The sequence below is a fragment of the Oryctolagus cuniculus genome, chromosome 7, assembly GCF_051225735.1.
Source record: "Oryctolagus cuniculus isolate XC-2025 breed Fujian yellow rabbit chromosome 7, ASM5122573v1, whole genome shotgun sequence".
Taxonomy (NCBI): domain Eukaryota; kingdom Metazoa; phylum Chordata; class Mammalia; order Lagomorpha; family Leporidae; genus Oryctolagus; species Oryctolagus cuniculus.
In genome coordinates this window covers 74589226-74614123 of record NC_142873.1, presented here as the reverse complement: position 1 = coordinate 74614123, position 24898 = coordinate 74589226, and the positions used below count along the sequence as shown (strand labels likewise).

The 24898-nt window shown below is 37.7% G+C and overlaps 1 protein-coding gene across 8 annotated transcripts in view; it reads left to right on the top strand.

Moving 5' to 3' along the window:
- The window catches only part of PTBP2 (polypyrimidine tract binding protein 2), an 80954-nt gene that overhangs the window by 32080 nt on the left and 23976 nt on the right, over positions 1 to 24898 (top strand). For all 8 annotated transcript variants that reach the window (XR_016237166.1, XR_016237165.1, XR_016237164.1 and 5 more), the window contains exons 4-8: positions 13160 to 13332; positions 14114 to 14257; positions 18635 to 18799; positions 18890 to 19000; positions 24517 to 24712. Coding sequence is in view for 4 of the 8 variants with exons in the window: in XM_008264836.5 (XP_008263058.1) it covers positions 13160 to 13332; positions 14114 to 14257; positions 18635 to 18799; positions 18890 to 19000; positions 24517 to 24712 (789 nt within the window). In the remaining 4 variants the exon portion in view is untranslated. The remainder of the gene's footprint in view (positions 1 to 13159; positions 13333 to 14113; positions 14258 to 18634; positions 18800 to 18889; positions 19001 to 24516; positions 24713 to 24898) is intronic.

The window sequence follows — 24898 nt, the reverse complement described above, 5'->3', positions numbered from 1 at the left end:
AGAGAAAAACATTTCATAAGATTGAACATACCTTCATGATAATAAACTATCCCTTCACTTTCAGTCTCCTTGTATCTTTGTTGGTGAGATGTGTTTCTTTTTTCTTTTTATTTGACAGATAGAGTTATAGGTAGTGAGAGAGAGAGACAGAAAAGTCTTTCTTCCGTTGGTTCACTCCCCAAATAGTCGCTACGGCTGGCGCTACGCTGATCCAAAGCCAAGAGCCAGGTGCCTCTTCCTGGTCTTCCCATGTGGGTGCCAGGGGCCCATGCACTTGGGCCATCCACTGCTGCCCTCCTGGGCCACGGCAGAGAACTGGACTGGAAGAGGAGCAACCAGGACTAGAACCCAGAGCCCATATGGGCTGCCAGCGCCGCAGGCAGAGGGTTAACCAAGTGAGCCAGGGTGCTGGCCCCAAGATGTATTTCTTATAGGCAGGAAATAGATAGGTCTTGTTTTTTAATCCATTTCAGCCAGTCTATCTTGTAGCTGGAGAGTTGAGGCCATTTACATTCAAGGTGACTATTGATAAATAACAACTTGGCCCTGCCATTTTTCCAAAAATATTCCTATTGTATACTTTGGATTTCTTTTGTACTTCTACTAGGGGCGAGTTTCTGCCTTCACATTCTTTGATAATAATGGCTATCTTTCTATGCTGTGTGTTAACACATCCCTAAGCATCTTTTGTATGGCTGGATAAGTGGCAACAAATTTTTAAAATTTGTTTGTTGTGGAAGGTCTTTATTTCACCTTCATTCATAAATGAGAGTTTTGCAAGGTATAGTATTCTGGTTGACAGTTTTTTGTTTTTTTTTTTTTTTTTTCTAAGAATGGGACTATATCTCTACATTCCCTTCTAGCCTGTAGAGTTTCTGATGAGAAGTCATCTGGGAGTGTAATTGGAGATCCTCTGAAAGTAATCTGGCATTTCTTTCCTGCACATTTTAGAATCTTCTTTGTTTTACTGTGGAAAGTTTGATTACAGTCTGTCAGTGAAGTTTTTTTATGGTCATGTCTGTTAGGAGTTCTGTGTGTTTCTTGTACTTAGACATCCTTTCTTTCATTTGAATTTTGTAAACTCAGTACAATTTGTCACAGTGATAGAATTAAGGAGGAAAAAAATAGCCCAGAAAACTAGAAAGGGGTAGAAACTAATGTATATTAAGAACCTACATCAGATTCCACAGTGATGTCTGTAGAAACCAGTATAAACAAGTAATTGTCAAATAAGTAATAAGTGAATTTTGAAAAGTTACAGGATCTAAGTTCAATATTTAAAAAAAATAAGTTTTTCTCTTACACAAATGGGATATTGGAAAATGAAATTTCAGGAAATGGAGTCACAAAATGTGAGGTAGAGTATCAGAATAAATGTAGCAAAAGATGTGAATAACCCCCAAGAGACATTTAATAAAAGACCTAAAGAATTAGAGAGATATACACCATATTCATGAGTTATAAAACTAGAAATGTTAACGTGGCTCTTCTCATTAATTTGGTATAGCATTGAGTCTACAGATGAGTCCATTAAACCCAACAGCTTTTAAATTGAAATTGATGGTAGATTCTAAGATTTACGTAGAAATAAAAAAGACCTAGAATAACTAAAACCATTTTGAACCAAAAAAACCTTCAAGTATGCACACTACATGAGTTCAAGATTTATCCTAGTTAATGTAAATATTGCATATTAATTGCCATAGATGATGTATAGATAAATTCACATTTATTACTTACAGAGGTACCTTGATAGTGGGGAAAGAGAAGATTTTTTTCAGCAGCTGTTTCCAGAAACCAAACAAACAAAAAAAACAATATAGATACAATATAGAAAATTTCAATCAATTACGTATTTAATAGCAAAAAATAAGCATACTGATATATTACGACAAATCATCAAATATATTTGCAATTTGGGGTAAGTGAAGATTTCTTAGAGAAGACCAGAAGCAGTAATCATAAAGGAATAATTATAAATTTGACCCCATCAAAATGAAAAACTTCACCTATCAGAAAATATTGTTGAGACAAAGACCAAAGCATAGACTGGGAGAAAATACTAATATTCATACATCAGTACCTCTGGTAAAGAAAAGACTTATATAAAGGGCTCTTCCACATCACTAAATGTAAGTAACCCAATCTGTTAAATGGCAGAAGTCACCAGAATAAGTGGTAAGCACATGAGAAAATAATGTTAGAAAGCACCAAACTATTATGAGGTATACTTGACACCAACTAGAATGACTGAATTAAACTGGTTGGCAGTACTGAATATTGATGAGGATATGGAACAAGTGGAAATACTATCCAATGCTAGTGAGAATATAAAATAGTTAGCAAGATAGTTCGGCATTTTGTTTAAAGTTAAATATAAACCTACCTTATCTATTATATTATTTTTTTACCAGTGAAAACATGTTAAATATTAAGACTTGTTTAAATATGTGTATCAGAAGCTCAATGGTCCTGGGACCAGAATTGTGGTGCAGTGGGAAAAGCTGCCTCCTGTGACACTGGCAGCTCTTAATGACACTGGTTCGAGTCCCACCTACTCCACTTCCAATCCAGCTCCCTGCTGATGGCCTGGAAATACAGCTGAAAATGGCCCAAGTCCCTGGGCCCCTGCCACCCATGTGAGAGACCAGGATGAAGCTCCTGGCTCCAGCCAGGCCCTGCCCTGGCTGTTGTGGCCATTTGGAAAATAAACCAGCAGATGGAAGATGTGTTACTGGGCCTCCTCCAAGGCCCAGTAACTCTGCCTTTCAAACAAATAAGTGAATGTTAAAGAAAAAAAATTAATGGTCCCAAACTTAAAATAACAATGTTTGGGGCCAGCGTTGATGGTATAGTGGGTAAATCCCCTCCCGAGAAGCCAGCATCCCATATGGGTGTTGGTTCAAGTCCTGGCTGTTCCGCTTCTAATCCAGCTCCCTGCTAATGCACCTGGGAAAGCAGTGGAAGATGGTTCAAGTGCTTGGACCCCTGCACCCAAATGGGAGATATGTAGGAAGGTCCTGGCTCCTGACTTTGGAACGGCCCATCCCAAACCATTGCAGTTGTTTGGAGAATGAACCAGCAGATGGAAGATCTCTGTCTATCTCTCCCTCTCTCTCTGTAACTGCCTTTCCAAGAAATAAATAGATCTTAAAACACACACACACACACACACACAAATGCTTAATGAGAGAAAAATGGATTAGTAAATTGTGGTTTAGTCATACAGTAGATTACTAAGTAATAACAAAAGAATGGTTAGTAAACATGCAGTGGTATTAGTGGTTTTAAATATTATGAAGCAAAATAAGCTAGACACAATAGTACATACTCTTAATTCCATTTTTACAAAACATATAATTTTTAATCTAATGATTGCCTTCTGGGTGTTGGAGGTTAATGGAAAGGAAGTACAAGGAGATTTTCTGGAGTGATAAAACTGTTCCATATTAATATTTGGAGAATGAGCCAGCTGATCTCTGCCTTTCAAATAATAAATTTTTAAAATTTTTACAATAATGTACTCTAGATACCCTATGTCCTTGAATTTTGAGTCCTGAAAGTACTGTGTGTAAGAAATGATGTATCAAGAAATTGGAAGAACTTCTGAGTTATTTGGAAAAGGAAATTGGGGAAAGTTTGTTTTGGTTTAGAATCACTGGGTTGATGAATGATAGTACCATTAGCAAAGGAGAAAAAGTGGAAGAGGAGATTGGTTTTTGTGGAAAGAAAGTGCAATTTAGTAGTTTTTTTTTTTTTTTAAGGATGCTTATGAATGATACATAAAGTATCCTATGACCAAATAATCAATTGCATCTTGTTGTAGTGATGTAATAAAACTTCCTTAAAGATTTGTTTCAGGCCGGTGCCGCTGCTCACTAGGCTGATCCTCCACCTGTGGCGCTGGCACCCCGGGTTCTAGTCCTGGTTGGGGTGCGGATTCTCTCCCAGTTGCTCCTCTTCCAGTCCAGCTCTCTGCTGTGGCCCGGGAAGGCAGTGGAGGATGGCCCAAGTGCTTGGGCCCTGCCACCCGCATGGGAGACCAGGAGAAGCACCTGGCTCCTGGCTTTGGATCAGCACTGTGCGCTGGCCATAGTGGCCATTTGGGGAGTGAACCAATGGAAGGAAGACCTTTCTCTCTGTCTCTCTCTGTCTAATTCTGCCTGTCCAAGAAAAAAAAAAAAATTTGCTTCAACATAATGAAATTTACATGCAGTCCTTTTAATCTCCATGCACAGATGAAACAAGTTTTGGGATATTTCTGTTTTCTTCCTAACAATGAAAAATGAAAGTTTGCAAATGTTCTCATAGATATCAGTTTGGATACTGTTGTTTATAAGAGCAGATAGCTTAGAAGGCCATTAAAATTAATGATTATCATTGCTACTTCATTGTCTTTCATATGTCTCATAAGGACACTTATGATTATCAGATATCAAAAATATATTATCTTTTAGCTTCCAGATCTCTTTGTTTTATTTTTAAGATTTACTTGTTTATTTGGAAGGCACAGTTGCAGAGAGAGAGAGAGAGAAATCTTCCATCCACTGGTTAACTCCCAAACTGCTGCCATGGCCAGGGCTGGGCCAGGCCCAAGCCAGTAGTTTCATCCTGGTCTCCCAGATGGATGTAGGGGCCAAGTACTTGGACCTTTTTCTGCAGCTTTTCCAGGCACATCAGTGGGGAGCTGAGTTGGAAGTGGAGCATCCAGGATTCAAACTAGTGCCCATATGGGATGCCAGCGCTGCAGGAAGCTTCTTAACCCACTGTGCCACAGTGATGGCCCTAGCCATAGCCTCTAGCTTTTTTTTTCTATTTTGTTTTTTAAAGATTTATTTATTTATTTGAAAGGCAGGGTTACAGAGAGGCAGAGAGAGAGAGGTCTTCCATTTGCTGGTTCACTCCCCTAATTGGCTGGAGCTGGGCAGTTATGAAGCCAGGAGCTTGGAGCTTCTAGGTCTCCCATGTGTGTGCAGGAGCCCAAGGACTTGGACCATCTTCCTCTGCCTTCCCAGGCCATAGCAGTGAGCTACATTGAAAGTAGAGAAGCCAGGACTCATAGGATGCCGCACTGCAGGCAGCGGCTGTACCTGCTGTGTCACAGTGCCATTCCTGCCTCTAGCTTTTTATGCAAAATGTTTTTAAATTGATGTTACTATAGAATTCTGTATCCCAAACTACCCCAGTAGCCTTTCCCAGACTTTCTGTATACCTATAGAATAAGTGCTTTCTATAAAAGGAAATGGTTAATTTTAGAAGTTAGAAAATAAATAATGTTAGAAAATTTAATCTCAGGTAATTATATAATAATTTGATATAACAATATTTTATAATAGTTTAGGTCTTTCAAGAGAAGTAAAGGTGAAATATTTCAAGAAAATTGCTAGTCCCAACTAGCGTTCAAGTTGAGTTCTGTTGAAAGGAATTTGTATCTCTTTGATACTGGGGAAGAGGCTGGACATTTGTAAGGTGGAGTGTCTTTATTAGTCATTTCTTCATAACTATGGAAATAGGGTATACTTTTAGTTATGTGTATATCTGCCAATGTTGATTATTCTGCCATATCAGGATTTACTTATTACTGCCAAGGGTGTGATATTTTGCCTTATGTGAAACAACTGAAATCATCCTGTAGATTTTGTTAATGTTGAAATTTTCATTTTAAGTTTTTATTGACATTGTTGATATTTCATCATGCTTAGAGAGTTTTGCAGATTTTTTTGTTTTTATGTTTTTGACGGTTCTAACAAATACTCTTCCATACAGAGGTATTGAGAGTCTTGTGTTTGTTCTATACTTTTCAGATATGCCTAAAGTACTTTTGGTACGTAATACACTCAGCACTCAACTACTGGGACATGTAGAGAGCTTTAGCCAGATTTTACAGTAAGCCCAATGAGGCTTTATTTTATTTTATTTTTTTAAATGGTGACTGTTGGAATTAACTAAACAGCTGGCAAAATAACAAACACATCTATCTATTTTTTTTCCTGGTTAACTCCCATTTGGATTTTCTGTCTTATTTCATATAGCAATGAGTTCCTTCATTCACCTTAGAATCGTTATTTTGTTCTTTACTTTTCTAAAGCCATCAGCTTCTGTAACAGCATCAGCTTCTGTAACAGGGTGTGTTGCCTAGAAGTGTAACTAAAATTGCTTAGAATTAAACTGCTTTGCTTCTTGGTATAATATTCGATGAAAGGGACTTTCCAATACTTTTTTTTTTGACAGGCAGGGTGGATAGTGAGAGAGAGAGACAGAGAAAGGTCTTCCTTTTGCCATTGGTTTACCCTCCAATAGCCACCGCGGCCTGCGCACTGCGCTGATCTGATGGCAGGAGCCAGGTACTTCTCCTGGTCTCCCATGGGGTGCAGGGCCCAAGCACTTGGGCCATCCTCCACTGCCTTCCCGGGCCAGAGCAGAGAACTGGCCTGGAAGAGGGGCACCTGGGAAAGAATCCAGCGCCCCGACCCGGACTAGAACCTGGTGTGCTGGCACCGCTAGGTGGAGGATTAGCCTAGTGAGCTGTGGCACCGGCCCCAATACTTTTTCTTTCTTTTTTTTTTTTTTTGACAGGCGGAGTGGACAGTGAGAGAGAGAGAGAGAGACAGAGAGAAAGGTCTTTCTTTGCCGTTGGTTCACCCTCCAGTGGCCGCCGCGGGGTTCTAGTCCCAATACTTTTTATAACTGCTTGAGTCTGACAGATTAGAAGAGTCATTGTAATTACGTATTTTGTCAGGTAGTTTTTGCTGGGCAGAGGAAATTTTAATGTTTTCACATGTTGTGTTTCATTTTGATACGAAGCTGAAAGTATATTGTTGAAAGGGACTAAAATATAGATCTATAGATTAATTAAGAAGGTGATTGCTGAATCCCAGACCCTAGAATGTTTATAGTGAGCAAGTAGAGATAGAAGGACCTTGGAATTCGAATGGCTTGGGGGAACTCCATTAGTTTTGGGGAATGAATGAGTAAGCAGAGGATTCAAAGGCAGGTCTGAAATGAATCACGGAAGTAAGAAAAGTAGATGTGGAAATTGTTAGGGGTGCTGTGAGGACAGAGATTAGGCAAGTAAGAGTGTTCACAGTTCCTCAGTGGTTGATAGATGTAGTGATTTAACAGATTACTCATGATCTTGGTGAGATTCATTTATGTAAAAACTGCAGGTAAAAGCTAGTGGAGAGCAAAGGTCAGTCAGGAGGAGGAAAATAATGAACTGATCAGAGGTGAAAATGTTGGCTTTAAAATTGAAGTCAGGGGCCGGCGCTGCGGTTCAATAGGCTAATCCTCCACCTAGCGGCGCCGGCACACCAGGTTCTAGTCCGGGTCGGGGCGCTGGATTCTTTCCCGGTTGCCCCTCTTCCAGGCCAGCACTCTGCTGTGGCCAGGGAGTGCAGTGGAGGATGGCCGAAGTGCTTGGGCCCTGCACCCCATGGGAGACCAGGAGAAGCACCTGGCTCCTGGCTTTGGATCAGCGCGGTGCGCCGGCCGCAGCACGCCAGCTGTGGCGGCCATTGGAGGGTGAACCAACGGCAAAGGAAGACCTTTCTCTCTGTCTCTCTCTCTCACTATCCACTCTGCCTGTCAAAAAAAAAACAAAATAAAAAAAAAATTCAGAAACTTGTTTTCAGTTTGAAAGAGAAGTGTCAGGTAGAAATGGCTTTTGTTTTGAGTTTGTCATTTGTTGAATATCTGCCCTAAACAAAAGGCTTTTAACAGGGCAGAATAATAGAAAAATGATGTATTTAAAGATTTCTATCACATACATGAAACTTAAGTGGGTAATTGGACATAAAATCCCAAAATCATCAGAGTTTTTCCTAGTTTTAAGTAACTCAAACTAAAATTTTTGGATTTACCTAATGAAAGATAATGGGAAAAAGTTTAAATTACTATGCTATTTCTTCTGAAGAACCTGAGGTGTAGCCCAGACACAGTTCTGCTTACTTTCTCAGAGAATAATGGCCTGGGTATTTTATAAGCTGAAGGATACACATTTTCTTCTGTCCTTTCTGTTTTCTAGGGTTAGAGTGCTTTTATATGTTAAAATAACCAGGAGTTGTCAGTTTCACACTTTCACATAATCGTAGCATCAGCTATTTGAAATGAAGACTTATATTTTTAGCTGCCACTCTGTTGAAACTATTAACTAAGGAAGTAGTGGGCAGTGTGAAAAGAGGTTGTACCTCTTGATAGTTAGGCAGTAGCTGGTTCTGTCTTTGGGGAGGAAAGTGAGTATCCTTTTATATCGTCATATACATGTATAAATGGATTTCAAATTTCTTTGCATCAGTATTTATCTTTTAATTTAATGTCCCACAAACTTTGTGAAGTATACTCATGTAATACAAAGTTGGTTTTTCATGTTATCTAGTGTAGTGGTTTAAGGGCACAGATTATGAAGTCATATTCACTGAATTTTAATCCTTTCTTTACTAATTTCTGTCCTTGCCACCTAGTAACTGCCTGACCTTGTGTGTTTAACTAGCTTTTATTTATAAATGTTGCTGTCAGGTCATGTTAATAGCAATCTTGAAGTTGCTAATTACCTGACATATAGTTAACTTAGAGTGATTGTTAAATAGTGGTGTAAAAGACAATTGCATCTTCTCTATATTTTTCCAGAAATCAGATATTTGTCTTATACTTTATTAGGAGTATCCCACCTTCCTATATTATTCAGCTGTTTTTACTTCTGTCTACTATCTGCTGTTCAGAAAATATCAACACAAATCCCAAATAATACTTCAGTTCTATTGTTAGCTGCAAATCATTTGAGAGGGGAAGTTTTTTTCACATACAGGTATAGTAATAAGTAGTATCTTTATTATTTTTTTTCTCTGCTTTCCTCTTTCCCAGAGGGAACAGGACAGACCAAGTTAGAAGAAACTGAAATTTGCTGTTTCTAACCTGTGACTTAGGGTCTCTAGGTTGGATAATGAAGTATTTGTCTCTGTTGTTCAAGCACAGTGATGAACAAAAACTAACTGGGAGGTTTTTGTACTCAGACTGTTTTGCCAGGAAAAGGCCTTAGTCCTGTATAAGAAGAAAATGTGCACATATGCCATATGTTTATGTATTTTTTGATTGCCTCTTTAACTTGATAGTTTTAATTAACAGATACTCATTGATGATTTTTTTAGGTAAGATGCTAAAAGAATAGAAATTTTAGCCTCTTTCTGCTTTTTGTTAAATTTAGGTACCTGTGCATACACCGATCTTCTTTAGTAAAATGAAAGGATGTGTGGATAATTCCTTTTGGCTTTTCACATTTCTGGAGTGATAAAAGAGCTGACTGGCCATGATTTTCAGGGTAATATATTCAGAAGCCAGAGCATGCTACTCTTCTGTACAGAGACAACCTAAGGGGATTTCTAAATGCATTGCCTGACCCATTCCAAGAATATAAGCCTAAGTGAAACTATTAGAGGAAAATATAACTGAAGTACAGCTTGACAAGTAAATTACCAAGTTAGTCCACATATTATCTCCTAGGGATACCTTCTCTGGTCATCAAATAAAGGCATTACTACCATCCTCTTCCAGTCCCTTGCCTAAATCACTTTTGATCACATCATTCTGTTATCACACTTAGCATTATAAGAAATTACCTGGTTCACCACACTCTCACTGGACTGTAGAGTATCAGACATCATATTCATCTTGTTCACTGCTTTACCTCATAGCCTGGAAAAGTTCCGAACACACTCCTGATGCTCAATAAATGGTTAAAGAGTAAAAGAGTTTTTAAAACACTTAAAGACCAAAATGATCTTACAGTTTTGTAGATATACATGTTATCTTGTTTATGTAACTCCCCAAAGTATTTAATGCTATTTATAAATTGTGTATGATTTCTCTATGTGTAAGGATCCTTCATTTTAGTTAGGGTCTTAGAAATATCCTTGAGGCCGGCACCGCGGCTCAGTAGGCTAATCCTCCATCTGCGGCGCTGGCACCCCGGATTCTAGTCCCGGTTGGGGTGCCGGATTCTGTCCTGGTTGCCCCTCTTCCAGTCCAGTTCTCTGCTGTGGCCCGGGAGTGCAGTGGAGGATAGCCCAAGTCCTTGGGCCCTGCACCCCATGGGAGACCAGGAAAAGCACCTGGCTCCTGGCTTTGGATCAGTGTGGTGCTCCGGCCGCAGCGGCCCTGGAGGGTGAACCAACGGTGAAGGAAGATCTTTTTCCCTGTCTGTCTGTCTCTCTCACTGTCCACTCTGCCTGTTAAAAAAAAAAAAAATAGCCTTGAGTCCCTAGAAGACTCAGAACCACCGGGATCAGCGCTGTGGCATACTGGGTAAAGCCACTGCTGTAGGGCTGGCATCCCATATAGGTACTAGTTTGAGTCCCAGCTGCTCCATTTCACATCCAGCTCTCTGTTATGACCTGGGAAAGCAGTGGAAGATGGCTCAGGTACTGGGGCCCCTGCATCCATGTGGGAGACCTGGAAAGAAGCTCCTGGCTTCTGATCAGCTCAGCTCCATCTGTTGTGGCCATTTGGGAAGTGAATCAGTGGGTAGAAGACTTTCTCTCTCACTCTGTCTGTCTCTCTCTCTCTCCCTCTCCTCTGCTCTCTGTAACTCTGCCTTTTAAATAAAATAAGTAAATATTTTTGTTTGTTTGTTTTTTTGACAGGCAGAGTGGACAGTGAGAGAGAGACAGAGAGAAAGGTCTTCCTTTTTGCCGTTGGTTCACCCTCCAGTGGCCGCCGCGGCCGGCGGGCTACGGCCGGCGCATCACACTGATCCGAAGCCAGGAGCCAGGTGCTTCTCCTGGTCTCCCATGGGGTGCAGGGCCCAAGCACTCGGGCCATCCTCCACTGCACTCCCTGGCCACAGCAGAGAGCTGGCCTGGAAGACGGGCAACCGGGACGGAATCCGGCACCCCGACTGAGACCAGAACCTGGTGTGCCGGCGCCGCAAGGCGGAGGATTAGCCTAGCGAGCCGAGGCGCTGACCAGTAAATCTTTAAAAAAGAAAAAAAAAAAAAGAATCACCAATCAGGAATAGTGGATAGACTACAAGTCCTTCAAGCAGGTTATTTAAAACATCACCTGTTTTATCGGCGGCTCTACTAAATTTTTATTTTGGTGAAGTTTTGGAATGAAACTGATTACTAATATGTTGGTTTACTTTAAAGCTCAGAGTAACAGAATAGTTAAGCTCGTGAATGATTTATAGGATATTGATGTTAATAGCCACAAAATCCTGAGGTACCTAGATTAGGTAATATTAACAAATTATGAGAGGCTCATTGTAGGTAAACTATAGTGTGAATTGACTGCATAATAGCATTGCCTTCTTAGGTCCCATTTTTGAGTACAACATTTATAGAACCAAGCAATCTATTATTTCTCAGGTAAACTTATAATCTGCCTAATTTTTGCTCAGCCAGTTTTTTTACTTTTACAGTAGTAAAACTACTTTTTTACAATGCTTCTTTAACTATGGCTTTACATTCTGCACTTTCAGTTACTTGTGGTCAACTCTGGTCATAAAATACTAAATAGGAAATGTCAGAAATAAGCAATTCATGAATTTTAAGTTGCATATAGTTCTGTGTGGTATGGTGAAATCTTATGTTGTCCTGTTTTGTCTTGCTTGGGACATGATTTCACCCCTTTGTCCAGCCTGTTAACTCTGTGTATACTGTCTGCCTCTTAGTCACTTAGTAGCTGTGTCAGATATCAGATCGACTATGATGGCATTGCAGTGCTTGTGTTTATATAACCTTTATTTTAATAGTGGCCCCAAAGAGCAAACTTTTATTATAGTATAATTTCCTGTTTTATTATTATTGTTGATCATCTCTTATTGTGCCTAAAGTATACATTAAACTTCACCATAGATATGTAAAGAAAGAAATAATATACAGGGATACTTGAAAAAGTTTGTGGAAATTGGAATGAAGAGAGAAGTTTATTTTGGTACAGAAAATCTTTGAAATTCATGCATCAAAGGGACCTTTTAAAAGTTAGTGGAAGGGGCCGGCGCCATGGCTCACTTGGTTAATCCTCTGCCTGCGATGCCGGCATCCCAATAGGTGCCAGGTTTTAGTCCTGGCTGCTCCTCTTCCAGTCCAGCTCTCTACTGTGGCCCGGGAGGACAGTGGAGAATGGCCCAAGTGCCTGGGCCCCCACACCCGAATGGGAGATTAGGAAAAAGCACCTGGCTCCTGGCTTCGGATCGGTGCAGCGCCAGCTGTAGTGGTCATTTGAGGAGTGAACCAGCAGAAGGAAGACCTCTCTCTCTCTCTCTCTCTCTCTCTCTCTCTCACTGTATATAACTCTACCTGTCAAATTAAAAAAAAAAAATAGTGGAAAGTAAGTTTTATGAAAACGCGATGCATGGATTTCAAAATTATTCTGCATCAAAACATTTTAATTTCATTTTCCATGAACTTTTTTAAAGTAGCCTCATACTGTATTTGGTGCTATATGTGGTTTCAGGCATCCACTGCGAATGGGAGTATCTTGAAGGAACATATCCCTTGCAAATAAGAGAGAACCTGTGTTTTTGTTAGTCTGTAATAAGATGATCAAATTGCAAGATAATTGTGTTGTGAACAGTTTCTTTATGGAACTGCATTTTGGGGCCAACAGTGGTGCAGTGGGTTAAGCCACAGCCTCCACTGCCGACATCCCATATTGTCTTGCCAGTTCAAGTCCTGGCTGCTCCGCTTCCTCCTATGCACCTGGGAAAGCAACAGAAAATGGCCCAAAGGCTTGAGCCCTGCTGTCCATGTGGGGTATCTGGATGGAATTCTGGACCCCTGGCTTTGACCTGGTCCAGCCCTGCTTATTGCAATCTTTTGTAGAGTGAACCAGTATGTGGAAGATCTCTTCTGTCTCCCCCTTTTTATGCCTTTCAAATAAAAATTTTTATAAGAAATTTTTAATGGTTTTGATATTCATTTATTCTTTGATTATATTATTCAGGAATATTACTTAGCAGCACTATTAGCTAATCGATAATCCCATTTAATAATAATTGATGGATATGGTTTTCTCTGTTCCTTTGAAAGCCTAGATTTTTAATTTTTAGGATTATTCAGGTATGTTCAACTATGATTATAAATTCTTTTGACAAATTTGTTTTATTTTCCATAAATAAGGAAAATTGTATATTATTGTTAATACATATATTTTAAAATATTTTCAGCCAATGGTAATGATAATAAAAAATTTAAAGGAGAAGATAAAATGGATGGCACTCCTTCTCGTGTACTTCATATTCGAAAATTACCTGGTGAAGTGACAGAAACAGAAGTCATTGCTTTAGGCTTACCTTTTGGCAAAGTGACCAACATCCTTATGCTCAAAGGGAAAAATCAGGTAACTTTCAGGTTTTATAAAAATGTTAAATCTCGAACTACATGGCTGTGAATTGTCATCCTGTAAGAGGAAAAGACTACAGAAGATTAATTTTCTGAAAGAACATAAAAGAATTCTTACTGTAACTTTTCCCAGTAGATTTGTATGGAAAGTTTGTGAGATAGTTGTCATAGTTTTCAGATTCTGCCTTTTGAATTCACATTAGTACTCTGAACAGTTGTTATAGTGAGATTGTAGAAACAAATGAATTTCTTTTGTTGTGACTCTGTTTTCTGTTATTTCAGAAATCAGTAGGCACTGGAACCATCTTAGGCTTTTCCTTTAGAAATATTTATCTGGGCCGGCGCCGTGGCTCAGTAGGCTAATCCTCCGCCTTGCGGTGCCGGCACACCGGGTTCTAGTCCCAGTCAGGGCGCCGGATTCTGTCCCGGTTGCCCGTCTTCCAGGCCAGCTCTCTGCTGTGGCCAGGGAGTGCAGTGGAGGATGGCCCAAGTGCTTGGGCCCTGCACCCCATGGGAGACCAGGAGAAGCACCTGGCTCCTGCCATCGGATCAGCGCAGTGCGCCGGCCGCAGCGGCCATTGGAGGGTGAACCAATGGCAAAGGAAGACCTTTCTCTCTGTCTCTCTCTCTCTCACTGTCCACTCTGCCTGTCAAAAAAAAAAAAGAAATATTTATCTGGAAACATTAGCAGTAATGATTTAATAAGCTGAGTAGATTACACAGATGCTGAAGTTTATTGAAATTTAACTTACAGAATTAAAATTTGTGTAAATTTTCAGGCCTTTTTGGAACTGGCAACAGAGGAAGCAGCAATCACTATGGTTAATTACTATTCTGCTGTGACACCTCATCTTCGTAACCAACCAATTTTTATCCAGTACTCCAATCACAAAGAATTAAAGACAGATAATACTTTAAACCAAGTAAGTATGTTGTACTTAAATAAAATGGCCCAGCATGTGTAAAGAATTTGAAACACAATAACAGAAAATAAAATGTTGAACTGTTCAGAAGATGTTCTATATAGATATGTTCTAGTTATTAAAGTATTTTCATGTTTCATGTCCAAAATTATTAAAATTATGTTTAGAAGAATTGTAATTACTTTCATATTCTAAGTTAATACTGATGAATTATTTATAAGTTACTTTAAAGCCATATTCAAATTTTTGTTGCAAAAAAAATGCTACTGCAAGTTGAAATTTTGATGTAGAAACTGTTTATGAGATAGAACTTACCAGGATATTCTTTGCTAGTCTGCTTATACTTTAAAATATGAAGTTCAGTACATTTTATTATTTGACTTTTTATAGGTCTTATTTTCTTATGGAAATATTCCTTTTGATATATGTCCATTTTCTGGGGAAAAATCTTAGAATAAATAATATATGAATATACAAGTATTTTTGTTTTAGTGTTTTGATGTAGAAGTTATCTAAAATTAAGTAAAAAGTGCTATTGGAATGTTTTTAGATCTAAATATGTAGGATTACTATAATGGTCTAAATGATAGCTCTTCTAATATATTTTTAAGCTAATTATGTATTTTATTTTGTTAAAATATAAACTATCTGGCTTTTTTATCTCACCAAAAATTTAATGGAAAATAATTTCTCACTTTTTCAGTTCATAAAATGTGACTTTAAATTATTTCATTAGTTTTCAAAAAAATAAGCTTGTAAAACTTTTTCTAAAAGATATATTCACCATTTTGATATTTTTTAATTTTTTTTATTTTTTTCATTTTGATATTTTCATAATAAAATTTTCATTCATTTTGAACAAGAAAGTATACTTCTAAAAACTTACAAGGAAGGAGTATACCCTTGGTGTTCTCTATTTTTAACTTAGATATGTTTATATTTTAAAAATTAGTTTTCAATTGACAATAATTGTATATATTTAGGGGTCACAATTGAAGGCTTCTATACATATAAATAGTATAGGATGATCAAATTAGGCTAATGTCACCCTCAAATATCATTTCATTTTGGTGAGAACACTTAAAATTCATTCCTTTATTTTAAAACATATATTATTACTATTTAAAAATTTATTTTATTTATTTGAAAGAATTCCAGAGAGAGGTAGAGACAGAGGTGTTCCATCTGCTGGTTCACTCCCCATTGGCTGCAACAGCCAGAGCTGCACTGATGTGAAGCCAGGAGCTTCTTCTGGGTCTCCCACATGAGTGCAGGGACCCAAGGACTTGGGCCATCTTCTTCTGCTTTCCCAGGCCATAGCAGAGAGCTGGATCAGAAGTAGAGCAGCCGGGACTCAAACCGGTGCTCATATGGAATGCCAGCGCTTCAGGCCAGGGCTTTAACCTGCTGAGCCACATTGTCGGCCAAAACATGTATTATTATTAATTACGGTTGTCATGCTGTGTATTGCAGCACCTGAACATACTTATCCTAACTGAAACTTTGTATCCTATGACCAAACATCTTCTCTTTCCTCATTCATTCCCCTCTACTACCAGTCTCTGGCAGCCATCATTCCAAGTCTACTTCTGTGAGTTCCACATTTTTAGGTTCCACATATAAATGAGATCATGTGGTACTTGTTTCTGTCTGATTTAGTTCATTTAACATAATGTCTATTAGTATTTTTATTAAGTAATTAATAAATACATGCTTATTTTAAAAGATTTAAAGGAAAGGAATGTAAAGAATGAAACCATATCGTTATATGCAGGAGAGAGTATGTGTAATTTTAAATAGGATTACCAGTGAAAGCACAATAGTGAAGGAACATTTGAATAGTGAACTTCAAAGTGGTTAAGAGAATAAGCCACTTAATCCAGCTTGAGATATTCTACACAGAAGAAGGAATGCATAATCTTTGTTTTTAAAAAAAAATGCAGGCCATTGCTGTGTTGCAGTGGGTTAAAGCCCCATCTTGCAGTGCAGTCATCCCATATGGATGGCTGCTCCACTTTAAGCCAGCTGCCTGCTAACGTGCCTGGGAAAGCAGCAGAGGATGGCTCAAGTCTTGGGCCTGTGTACCCACGTGGGAGACTTGAAAGAAGCTCCTGGCTCCTGTCTTCATATATGCTCAGCTCGGCCTTTGTGGCCATCTGGGGAGTGAACCAGTGGATGGAAGGCTATCTGTCTCTCTCTCTCTACCTCTCTCTGTAACTTTGTTCATATAAAAAATATGAGCAAAATATTAGAGAAGGACATTAAATATTTTAAAACAATTACAATCATTTTTATTTTTCAAAAGCCTTTTCAATCCTTTTACATTGTAGTTGGTCATACCTTGTGACTTTATAATAACTCTTTGAGGATTCTAATCACAGTAGTTTTATAATACATCAATATACTTTGAATTATTTTCTTCTGTGCTAGCTTTTATGTTTTCCTTGTTCTCACCCTCCTTGCCTTTGTGCCATCTTTCTACACCATACTTCACACAGCCAGTTGTTATGCATTCTCAGGTTTCCCTTTAGCTGTTTCTTCCTTCGTGAAGCTATCCCCTAATCCAGAGTGGAATAGGTTTGGATTGTGGGCCTCTCAAATGCAATTTAAAATCATAGTAAGATACTAGCATGCCATATTAGATTGACTGAAATTCAGACACATAATACCAACTGTTAATGATACAGTAGATAGGATTGATCTTTCATGTGTGATAGGAATAAAAATTGATAGAACAGTTTTTGACAGCTTGAAGTACATACCAAAGTCGAGCATATGAATATTCTTTGCCTTAGTGAATCTAATTCTAGTTAACTACCTGAGAAAACATACACAGTTGTTTATCATAAGAAAGTTCATAGACCATTATGTCATAACAAAGCTGGAATGGTCCAAATATTCAAGATTTTAACTAATATATAAATTTGTAGGTCGGATTGTTATTTAATTAGTATTTTAATGATGTGGTTTGTCAAGATGACTATGTAGACTCCTTGAATCCCAAACTGTGTGATCACTAGTTGTGTAATATTTCAGTAAAATGACCGTTCTTATTTATTATCATAAGTATCCTAATTTTTTTGTGTTCTTTCATTCATCATCATATACTGTATATTCTTTATTCATATGCTGATACAAGATTTTTCAAACTATAAAGCATTGTAAAATTACTTGTCATTATTAGGTTTAACGTTTATTTGCCTTTATATATGTTCTCTGACTCCAGAGAAAGTAGAAATTATTTTCTTGTCAAAGATTCTGTCATAATAATAGGAAATGCATAGTAATAAAGGCAGTCTTTTGTAACATTTAACCTGTGATTTGGCAGATTTCCTAAAAATATTGTATTTTTTTTTATATTTTAAAAGTCTCAGAAATCAAGATGTATCTTAGAATAGTTCAGAATCTTATTAACCATATATAAAATAGTAATGTGTTTTACAATTGATGGTATATTAGGTACCATAAAATATATGAGAATTTATTATGTCTTTGTTTTCCTGAAAACTGTGGTTTTGCAGTAGATTACACATTAACATCTGTTCTTAATATTTCTCTATTAATATTGTATTAGAAATAGTGAGTTTTAGATAATCCAGTATCCCCTTGTTGAGATTTGCTGTGTACCTGTTTTATGGAGTGGATAACATTAAAGTTTTATTGTCTTCTGAAAGTTTTATAAAGATTTATTTATCTGTTAGAAAGGCAGAGTGGCAGAGAGATGAAGAGACACAGAGTGATCTTCTATCTGCTTATTCAGTCCCCAGATGGTCACAGCAGCTAGGGCTGGGCCTGTCAGAAGCCAGGACCCTGGAACTCCATTTGGATCTCTCATGTAGGCCATAGGGCATTCTTCTACTGATAGTTTGAAAGGAGAGAAGCAGGGATTCCAATTGGCACTATGATATGGGATGCCAACATTGTAAGCAGTGGCTTACTTGCTGTGCCCCAACACTTGTTGGCCCTGAACTTTTTTTTTTTAAGCCATTTTTCTGGCCCAACCATGGCCATTTTGGCAATTTGGGTGTGAACTAGTGGGTGGAAGACCCTCCCTCTATGTTTGTACCTCTTTTTCTGTAATGCTGCCTTTTAAATAAATAAGCAAAATTTTTGATTTAAAAAAAACGAACATTTTTCTGGTTATATAGATCTGCCAGACTACATTTTAGTTGAAGTAAAAATGCTTCAAGATACGTAGAATACTTATTTTTAAAAGGAGTAATACCTAGGTTATGGTGGCCTCTCAAAATGTCTGTTAATTATTTAGTTAACGTTTATTCTACATATGTTTTGGAGGAAAATAATAGTTAACATTTTGCAAAATGTAAGTGAAGATAGTGGATTTTTTTTCTAAGTTATATATCTTTTAATTTTTAGCGGGCTCAAGCCGTTCTTCAAGCTGTGACTGCTGTCCAGACAGCAAATACTCCGCTTAGTGGCACCACTGTTAGTGAGAGTGCAGTGACTCCCGCCCAGAGTCCGGTACTTAGAATAATTATTGACAATATGTACTACCCTGTAACACTTGATGTTCTTCACCAAGTAAGTTTGGTTTAATTTACATACTTACCTATGAATCGAAGGAATAATAATAAGTGTATAAATAATAATTTGATTTTAATGTTTTAACAGATATTTTCTAAGTTTGGTGCTGTATTGAAGATAATCACATTTACAAAAAATAACCAGTTTCAAGCTTTGCTCCAGTATGGTGATCCAGTAAATGCTCAACAAGCAAAATTAGTAAGTGTAGAGCTTCTTTTGAGATAGTGATATTTTACATTGAGGAATCAATAAAGCTAATGTACTGATTCTGATGTGACAAAGCAGTACCATGTAGAAATTGATGTCATTAAGATACTTTTAGGGGGAATGTTTATTTTTAAGAATAATGAGAGTAATAGTATCCGTAACATTGTTGTTTTACATTTTTGTCTGTTTAGGTACAAAATTTGTGTTCTTGAGAAGATGCCAGGATTATATTGTGCATGCATACTATATAAGATTTTAAGTTGTTTCTGTTGAGAGTTTTTTTAGATAGTTTGGCTAAAATGTCTATATATATGTGACTCAAATGCTATGATAGACTTTCAGTTTATTTAAGACTATATCTTAAGTTCTTTTTTCAGGATTTTTTTTAAGACATTTTTGGAAGATTTCCTGGTCTACTTTTTACTTGTTTATAGATTTTTACTCATTTATGGATTTTGTTTGTTGATTTGTTTTGGTTATTTTTCATTGATCCTCTAATTGTATATCTTTTCCATCTCTTTAACTTTTTTTGCTGTATTATCTCACTATTTCATTATAGAGCCATCAAAAATTCATTATTAGATATTGCAATAACCATTCAGTCAACTATATCTTTTCTCCCTTTCATTCTTTACCTTTGGACTAATTTGGTCTATAATACTTCAGTGCTTTCTGCAGATGAAGATTATAAATATAGAACCAAAGCCATTTTTTCATCGTTTCATTGTATTTTCATCCTCAGAATTTCATTTTGGGGGCAAAAATTGCTGTAGGTAGCAGAAAGGCTGTACTAGTAATAGTTTAATTGTATAAGCTTAACAACTAATGTTACTTCAATTTTTCTGATCACTACTCATTTTTGTTGTGAGCAAAACTGTTTCTTGCCACACCGTATTTGTTTACAGAGAGCTACTAAGATTTAAAGCAGTAAATTACTAACTGTAATGCACACTAACTGTAAGGTGGACATTTTTAAGTCAGCCTTTCAGATAGTCCTTTCCTTCCAGCATATTGTTACTTGATAGTTCTCACACTGTATAATCTATGCTTTTCTTTTCAGGTTTACATTAACAACTAGAATTCTATTTTGTTTATTTTCCCCAAAAACAATTATGCTTTTTCACATGCCTCAGTCCATTACCTTTGAAAATATTATAATTTATTGAATTATCAAAATCATTGAGGTCTGAGGTTTTATCTTCGGGATAATGGAGGAGCTATGCTTTTTTTATGATATTTTTCAATATTTAAAACCTATTTAAAGGTAGTGTATATTTTTCTTGTTGTGGAATATTTTCTTTGCTTTTTTGTGAAAGTATTTTGTAAAGTAGAAAAGTATTTTGTAAAGGAACAATAAACAAACTATTTTAAAAGTAGAAAAGTATTTTGTAGAGCCGGCGCCGTGGCTCAATAGGCTAATCCTCTGCCTGCGGCACCGGCACACCGGGTTCTAGTCCCAGTTGGGGCGCCAGATTCTGTCCTGGTTGCCCCTCTTCCAGTCCAGCTCTCTGCTGTGGCCAGGGAGTGCAGTGGAGGATGGCCCAAGTGCTTGGGCCCTGCACCCGCATGGGAGACCAGGAGAAGCACCTGGTTCCTGGCTTTGGGTCAGCGCGGTGCGCCGGCCGCAGCAGCCATTGGAGGGTGAACCAATGGCAAAGGAAGACCTTTCTCTCTGTCTCTCTCTCTCACTGTCCACTCTGCCTGTCCAAAAAAAAAAAAAAAAATTTTGTAAAGGAACAATAAAATGGAATTTGATTAGGAATTACCCTTCACTTGAGCTATAATTCTTTTGGGGGAAATAGCTTATTATGCATCTTGTCTGAAGTAATTTATAATTATTTAATCATTAAAATTAGTACCTCAGTTAAATATTTGAGATTTCCATTTAACCAGTCTTTGCACAAATAAACGAAGCTTTAGATGTTGATATGAATATCTACTCACTCAGGTCTTCTTTACAAAGGTCTAAAATTGTTACTCTAAGAGTAAATAATTTTTTTAAGTAAAAAAGATTTATTTGAGAAGCAGAGTGACAAGGTAGAGGAATGAGAAGGAGGAGTGGGGGAGAGAGAGAGATAGATTCCATCTGCTGGTTTGTTCCCCAAAGAGCCTGGAATTCCATCTGGGTCTTCCAGGTAGGTAGTTGGGGCCCAGGTACTTGGGCCACCTTCTGCTGCTTTCTCAGGTGCATTAGTAATGAGCAGGATTGGAAGAGGAGCAGCACTGATTTATTTCCCAAACTTGCTTGCCTTTAATGTCTTGTAATCTAGACTCTGGTAAAATGTGTACTTGAAGTAAGTCCAGTGATCTTTATTCTTCGTGCCTGCATCTGGGCTTTTCCCAGAAAAGTAATATCACATAATCTGACAACTGGTACCAGTTTAAATTCATGAGAAACTTCTACAGATAAACCTTCTACTGTGATTGAAACATCTTCTCATATTTCTTTATATAGTCAGTGTGTTCTGTTTCTCATGTGATTGTATCACATTGACATTTTCTCTTCCCTACCATGTTTCTCCTCACTTGTTTTCCATCAGCTTTTCTTGAAAAATCTAATACCCATGATTCCTTTCTCCTCTAATAAAATGCATAAATTTTTCTTTAAGACCAGATCTTATCCTCTATTGCCTCCAAAGAGATTTGCCAGTACATTTCCTCTCCTTTTAAAAAAATTATTATTACTTGTTAAGCTTTATTTTATTTATTTGAAAGAGCTAGAGAGAGAGGTAGAGCCGGGGGTGGGGGGGGTCCTTCCGTCTGCTGGTTCACTCGTCAAATGTCTGCAATGGCCAGAGCTGAGCTGATCAGAAGCCAGGAACTTCTTCCGGGTTTCCCACATGGATCCAGGAGCCCAAGGACTTGGGCCATCTTCTACTGCTTTCCCAGGCCATAGCAGAGCTGGATTGGAAGTGGAGCAGCTGGACTCGAACTGGCACCCATATGGGCTGGCTGGCACTGCAGGCCGGGGCTTTAATCTATTGCACCACAGTGCTAGCCCCTCATTTCATCCCCTTTTTAAAATTTTTCTCCACATAGGCCACTTAATAACCAATAATTCAAGCATGTGCAAGTCTCATCAATTTTCAGTGAACCTTCACCACCTGATTCCTGTCCATCTCTGCAGATAACTCCAGATATCATTCCATCTATCACCTCATTCTCCTATTTATAAGCATGATTATTTTTAAGATTAATTTTCTTATTTAAAAGGCAAAATGATGGAGAAGATGAGAGAGGGAGGGAGGGAGAGCACAAGAGAGAGATATAGGGAAAGATATCTTACATTTGCTGGTTCATTCCCCCAATGCCTGAAGTAGCCATGGCTGGGCCAGACCTAACCCAGGAACCAGAAACACCATCTGGATCTCCTATGAGGGATATCAGGACTCAAGTGTTTATTTGAGTTATGTCTGCCTTTGAGGAGCATTAACAGGAAGCTGGATTAGAAGCAGAGTATTTGGACTGAATCAGGCACATTGATATGGGATGCAGGTGGCCCAAGCAGAGACTTAGCTTACTGTGCCACAGTGCCCTCCACTATTAACAACGACTTCCTTTTCTAAGTTGTCTCTACTATTTATACCTCCTACCCCCTCCATATTTTTCTACCTTTTGCAATTTTGTTTTAGTCTCATCTCTCCAAGTTGTTCTTTCCAGTGTTACTGGTGATCTTTAGCTAAATCCCAATGATAGAACATTTGACCACTCTCATGTAGGTTTTTCTTCTGATCCCTCAACATTTCTCTTGATTATCTTACATTTCTGAGTTTCTTCCTTGTCCTATCCTCTCTTCCTGCCTGGGAGAAGACCTCACGCTTTCTCATGGCTCATTTATACTTCTGTGATTCCAGCAGTGTTCACATCACTTTTTTTTTTTTTTTTTTTTTTTAAAGTTCTGATTATTTAGAAACCCAACTGACCATGGAATGCCTTCCAACTTAGTTTGGTCAGTCCAACTATTTGCTGATTTTGTTTGTATCCTTCTCGTCCCACTTCTGCTCATCTTCCTCTTTCAAGTATCAGTTCAGAAATCTCCTCTCAGGTATTATTAACCTTTCAGCTAGATTAGCTCTTTTTTCTTCTTAGTTCTCATTGTCACAGTTGTTTTTTTTTTTTTTTTCCCTCCAGCTTTATTTGAAAGGGAGGGGGAGATCTTCCCTCCACTCTTTCATTGCCCAAATGGGTCTCTTACGTGTGAGGCAGGGATCCAAGCATTTGTGCCTTCTACTGCCTTTACAGGAACATTAGCAGGAAGCTGGATCAGAAGAGCCATTAGCTGGGTTGAAACCAGCAAACTCTAACATGGGATGCCAGTGTCCCAAGTGATGGCTTTACCTGCTGTGCCACAATGCCATCCCTTCATCATCACACTTTATAATTACTTGTTAAGTGTGTTTTGTGTTGGATTGTAAATCGTGTAAGAATGGAACCATGTTTGTTTTGTTCTCTGTTACATTTATTGAGTGTTGATTTGTAGGGTGATAAAAAGTCATAGTAATGAACCTAATCATCAATACAAGGTGCCCATATGGGATGCTAGTGTTGTAGGTGTCAGTTTTATCCATTGTGCCACAACACTGGCATAATGGATATAAAATTTATATACTTACACAGCCTATAGAGATGTACTTTCTCTATATAGGATGTGTTTATTTATTAAATTGATTATTCTGTTTTCTAGTTTGTTCCCAGCTTATATCCAGCTGGACTAGAATTGGTGATTTATATACAAATAGGAAAAAGATGATAATTGTAACAACTGCATAACAACAGCATAATCTTTTATAATTTGTGATATGCTTGACATACGTGATCCTTACTCAGACCTCACAATAACCCTGTAAGGACGTGTGGCTGCTATTGTCATCTGTTTTCCAGATTAAGAAACTGAGGTTCCGAAAGGGTAAATTAACTTGCTAAAACTAATGTAATTGAGTTTGGCTTTCAACTGTAGATGTGACATTGTTATTTTAGAACTTTCTTGGAATGACCGTGGGTTTGATAATTTCATCAGGATATTCAGATTCAGGTTGAACACTGTAGGTTAAAGAAGATAACTAGCTTTTTGCCTTTTTCATTAGAATTGCTATTATTCGTTATAGTGATGTATTTATTTGATTTGAGGCAGCCTCATTCAATATGTCATCAAACAGCAGTAACCTTATAAAACAATGATTTCTGTAAATACTGCCATCTTGGTGTGTGTGTGTTCAACTTTATTGTGCAAGCTAGTATAGTACTACTTGGTAAGATTAAGTGACTCTTATAAGTTCTTTTTTTTTTTTATTAAGCTGTTTGCTGTTTTTTAAATTAAAAATATTAGCATGAATGCTTAATTGGTTGTATTTTAGGTTTGTGTAGAATTTTCTGTTTAAAGATTATAGTATTTGGTAGAATGATGTATGGAATTTAAATCCTTTTCCTGTTTTATTGTCATAAGTTATACTTTTTGTTAATTTCATTCCTTATTTAAGATTACTGATATACTTTATTCACTTTTACAGGCCCTAGATGGTCAGAATATTTATAATGCTTGCTGTACCCTAAGGATTGATTTTTCCAAACTTGTGAATTTGAATGTAAAATACAACAATGATAAAAGTAGGGATTATACCCGACCTGATCTTCCATCTGGGGATGGACAGCCAGCATTGGACCCAGCAATTGCTGCAGCATTTGCCAAGGAAACATCCCTTTTAGGTATGATTTTAATTGTCTATATCACTTTTCTCTCATTTTGCCAAATGGGAAGATGCCTCTTAAATTCAAGTAAGTATAATGTATACCTTATTTTGGACCTTAACAAATTGTGTTAGGTTTCATTTTTGTTTCTCATGGGAGAAGGCATATGAATGCTGTAAGGAGAAAAACCTTAAGTGGTTATCA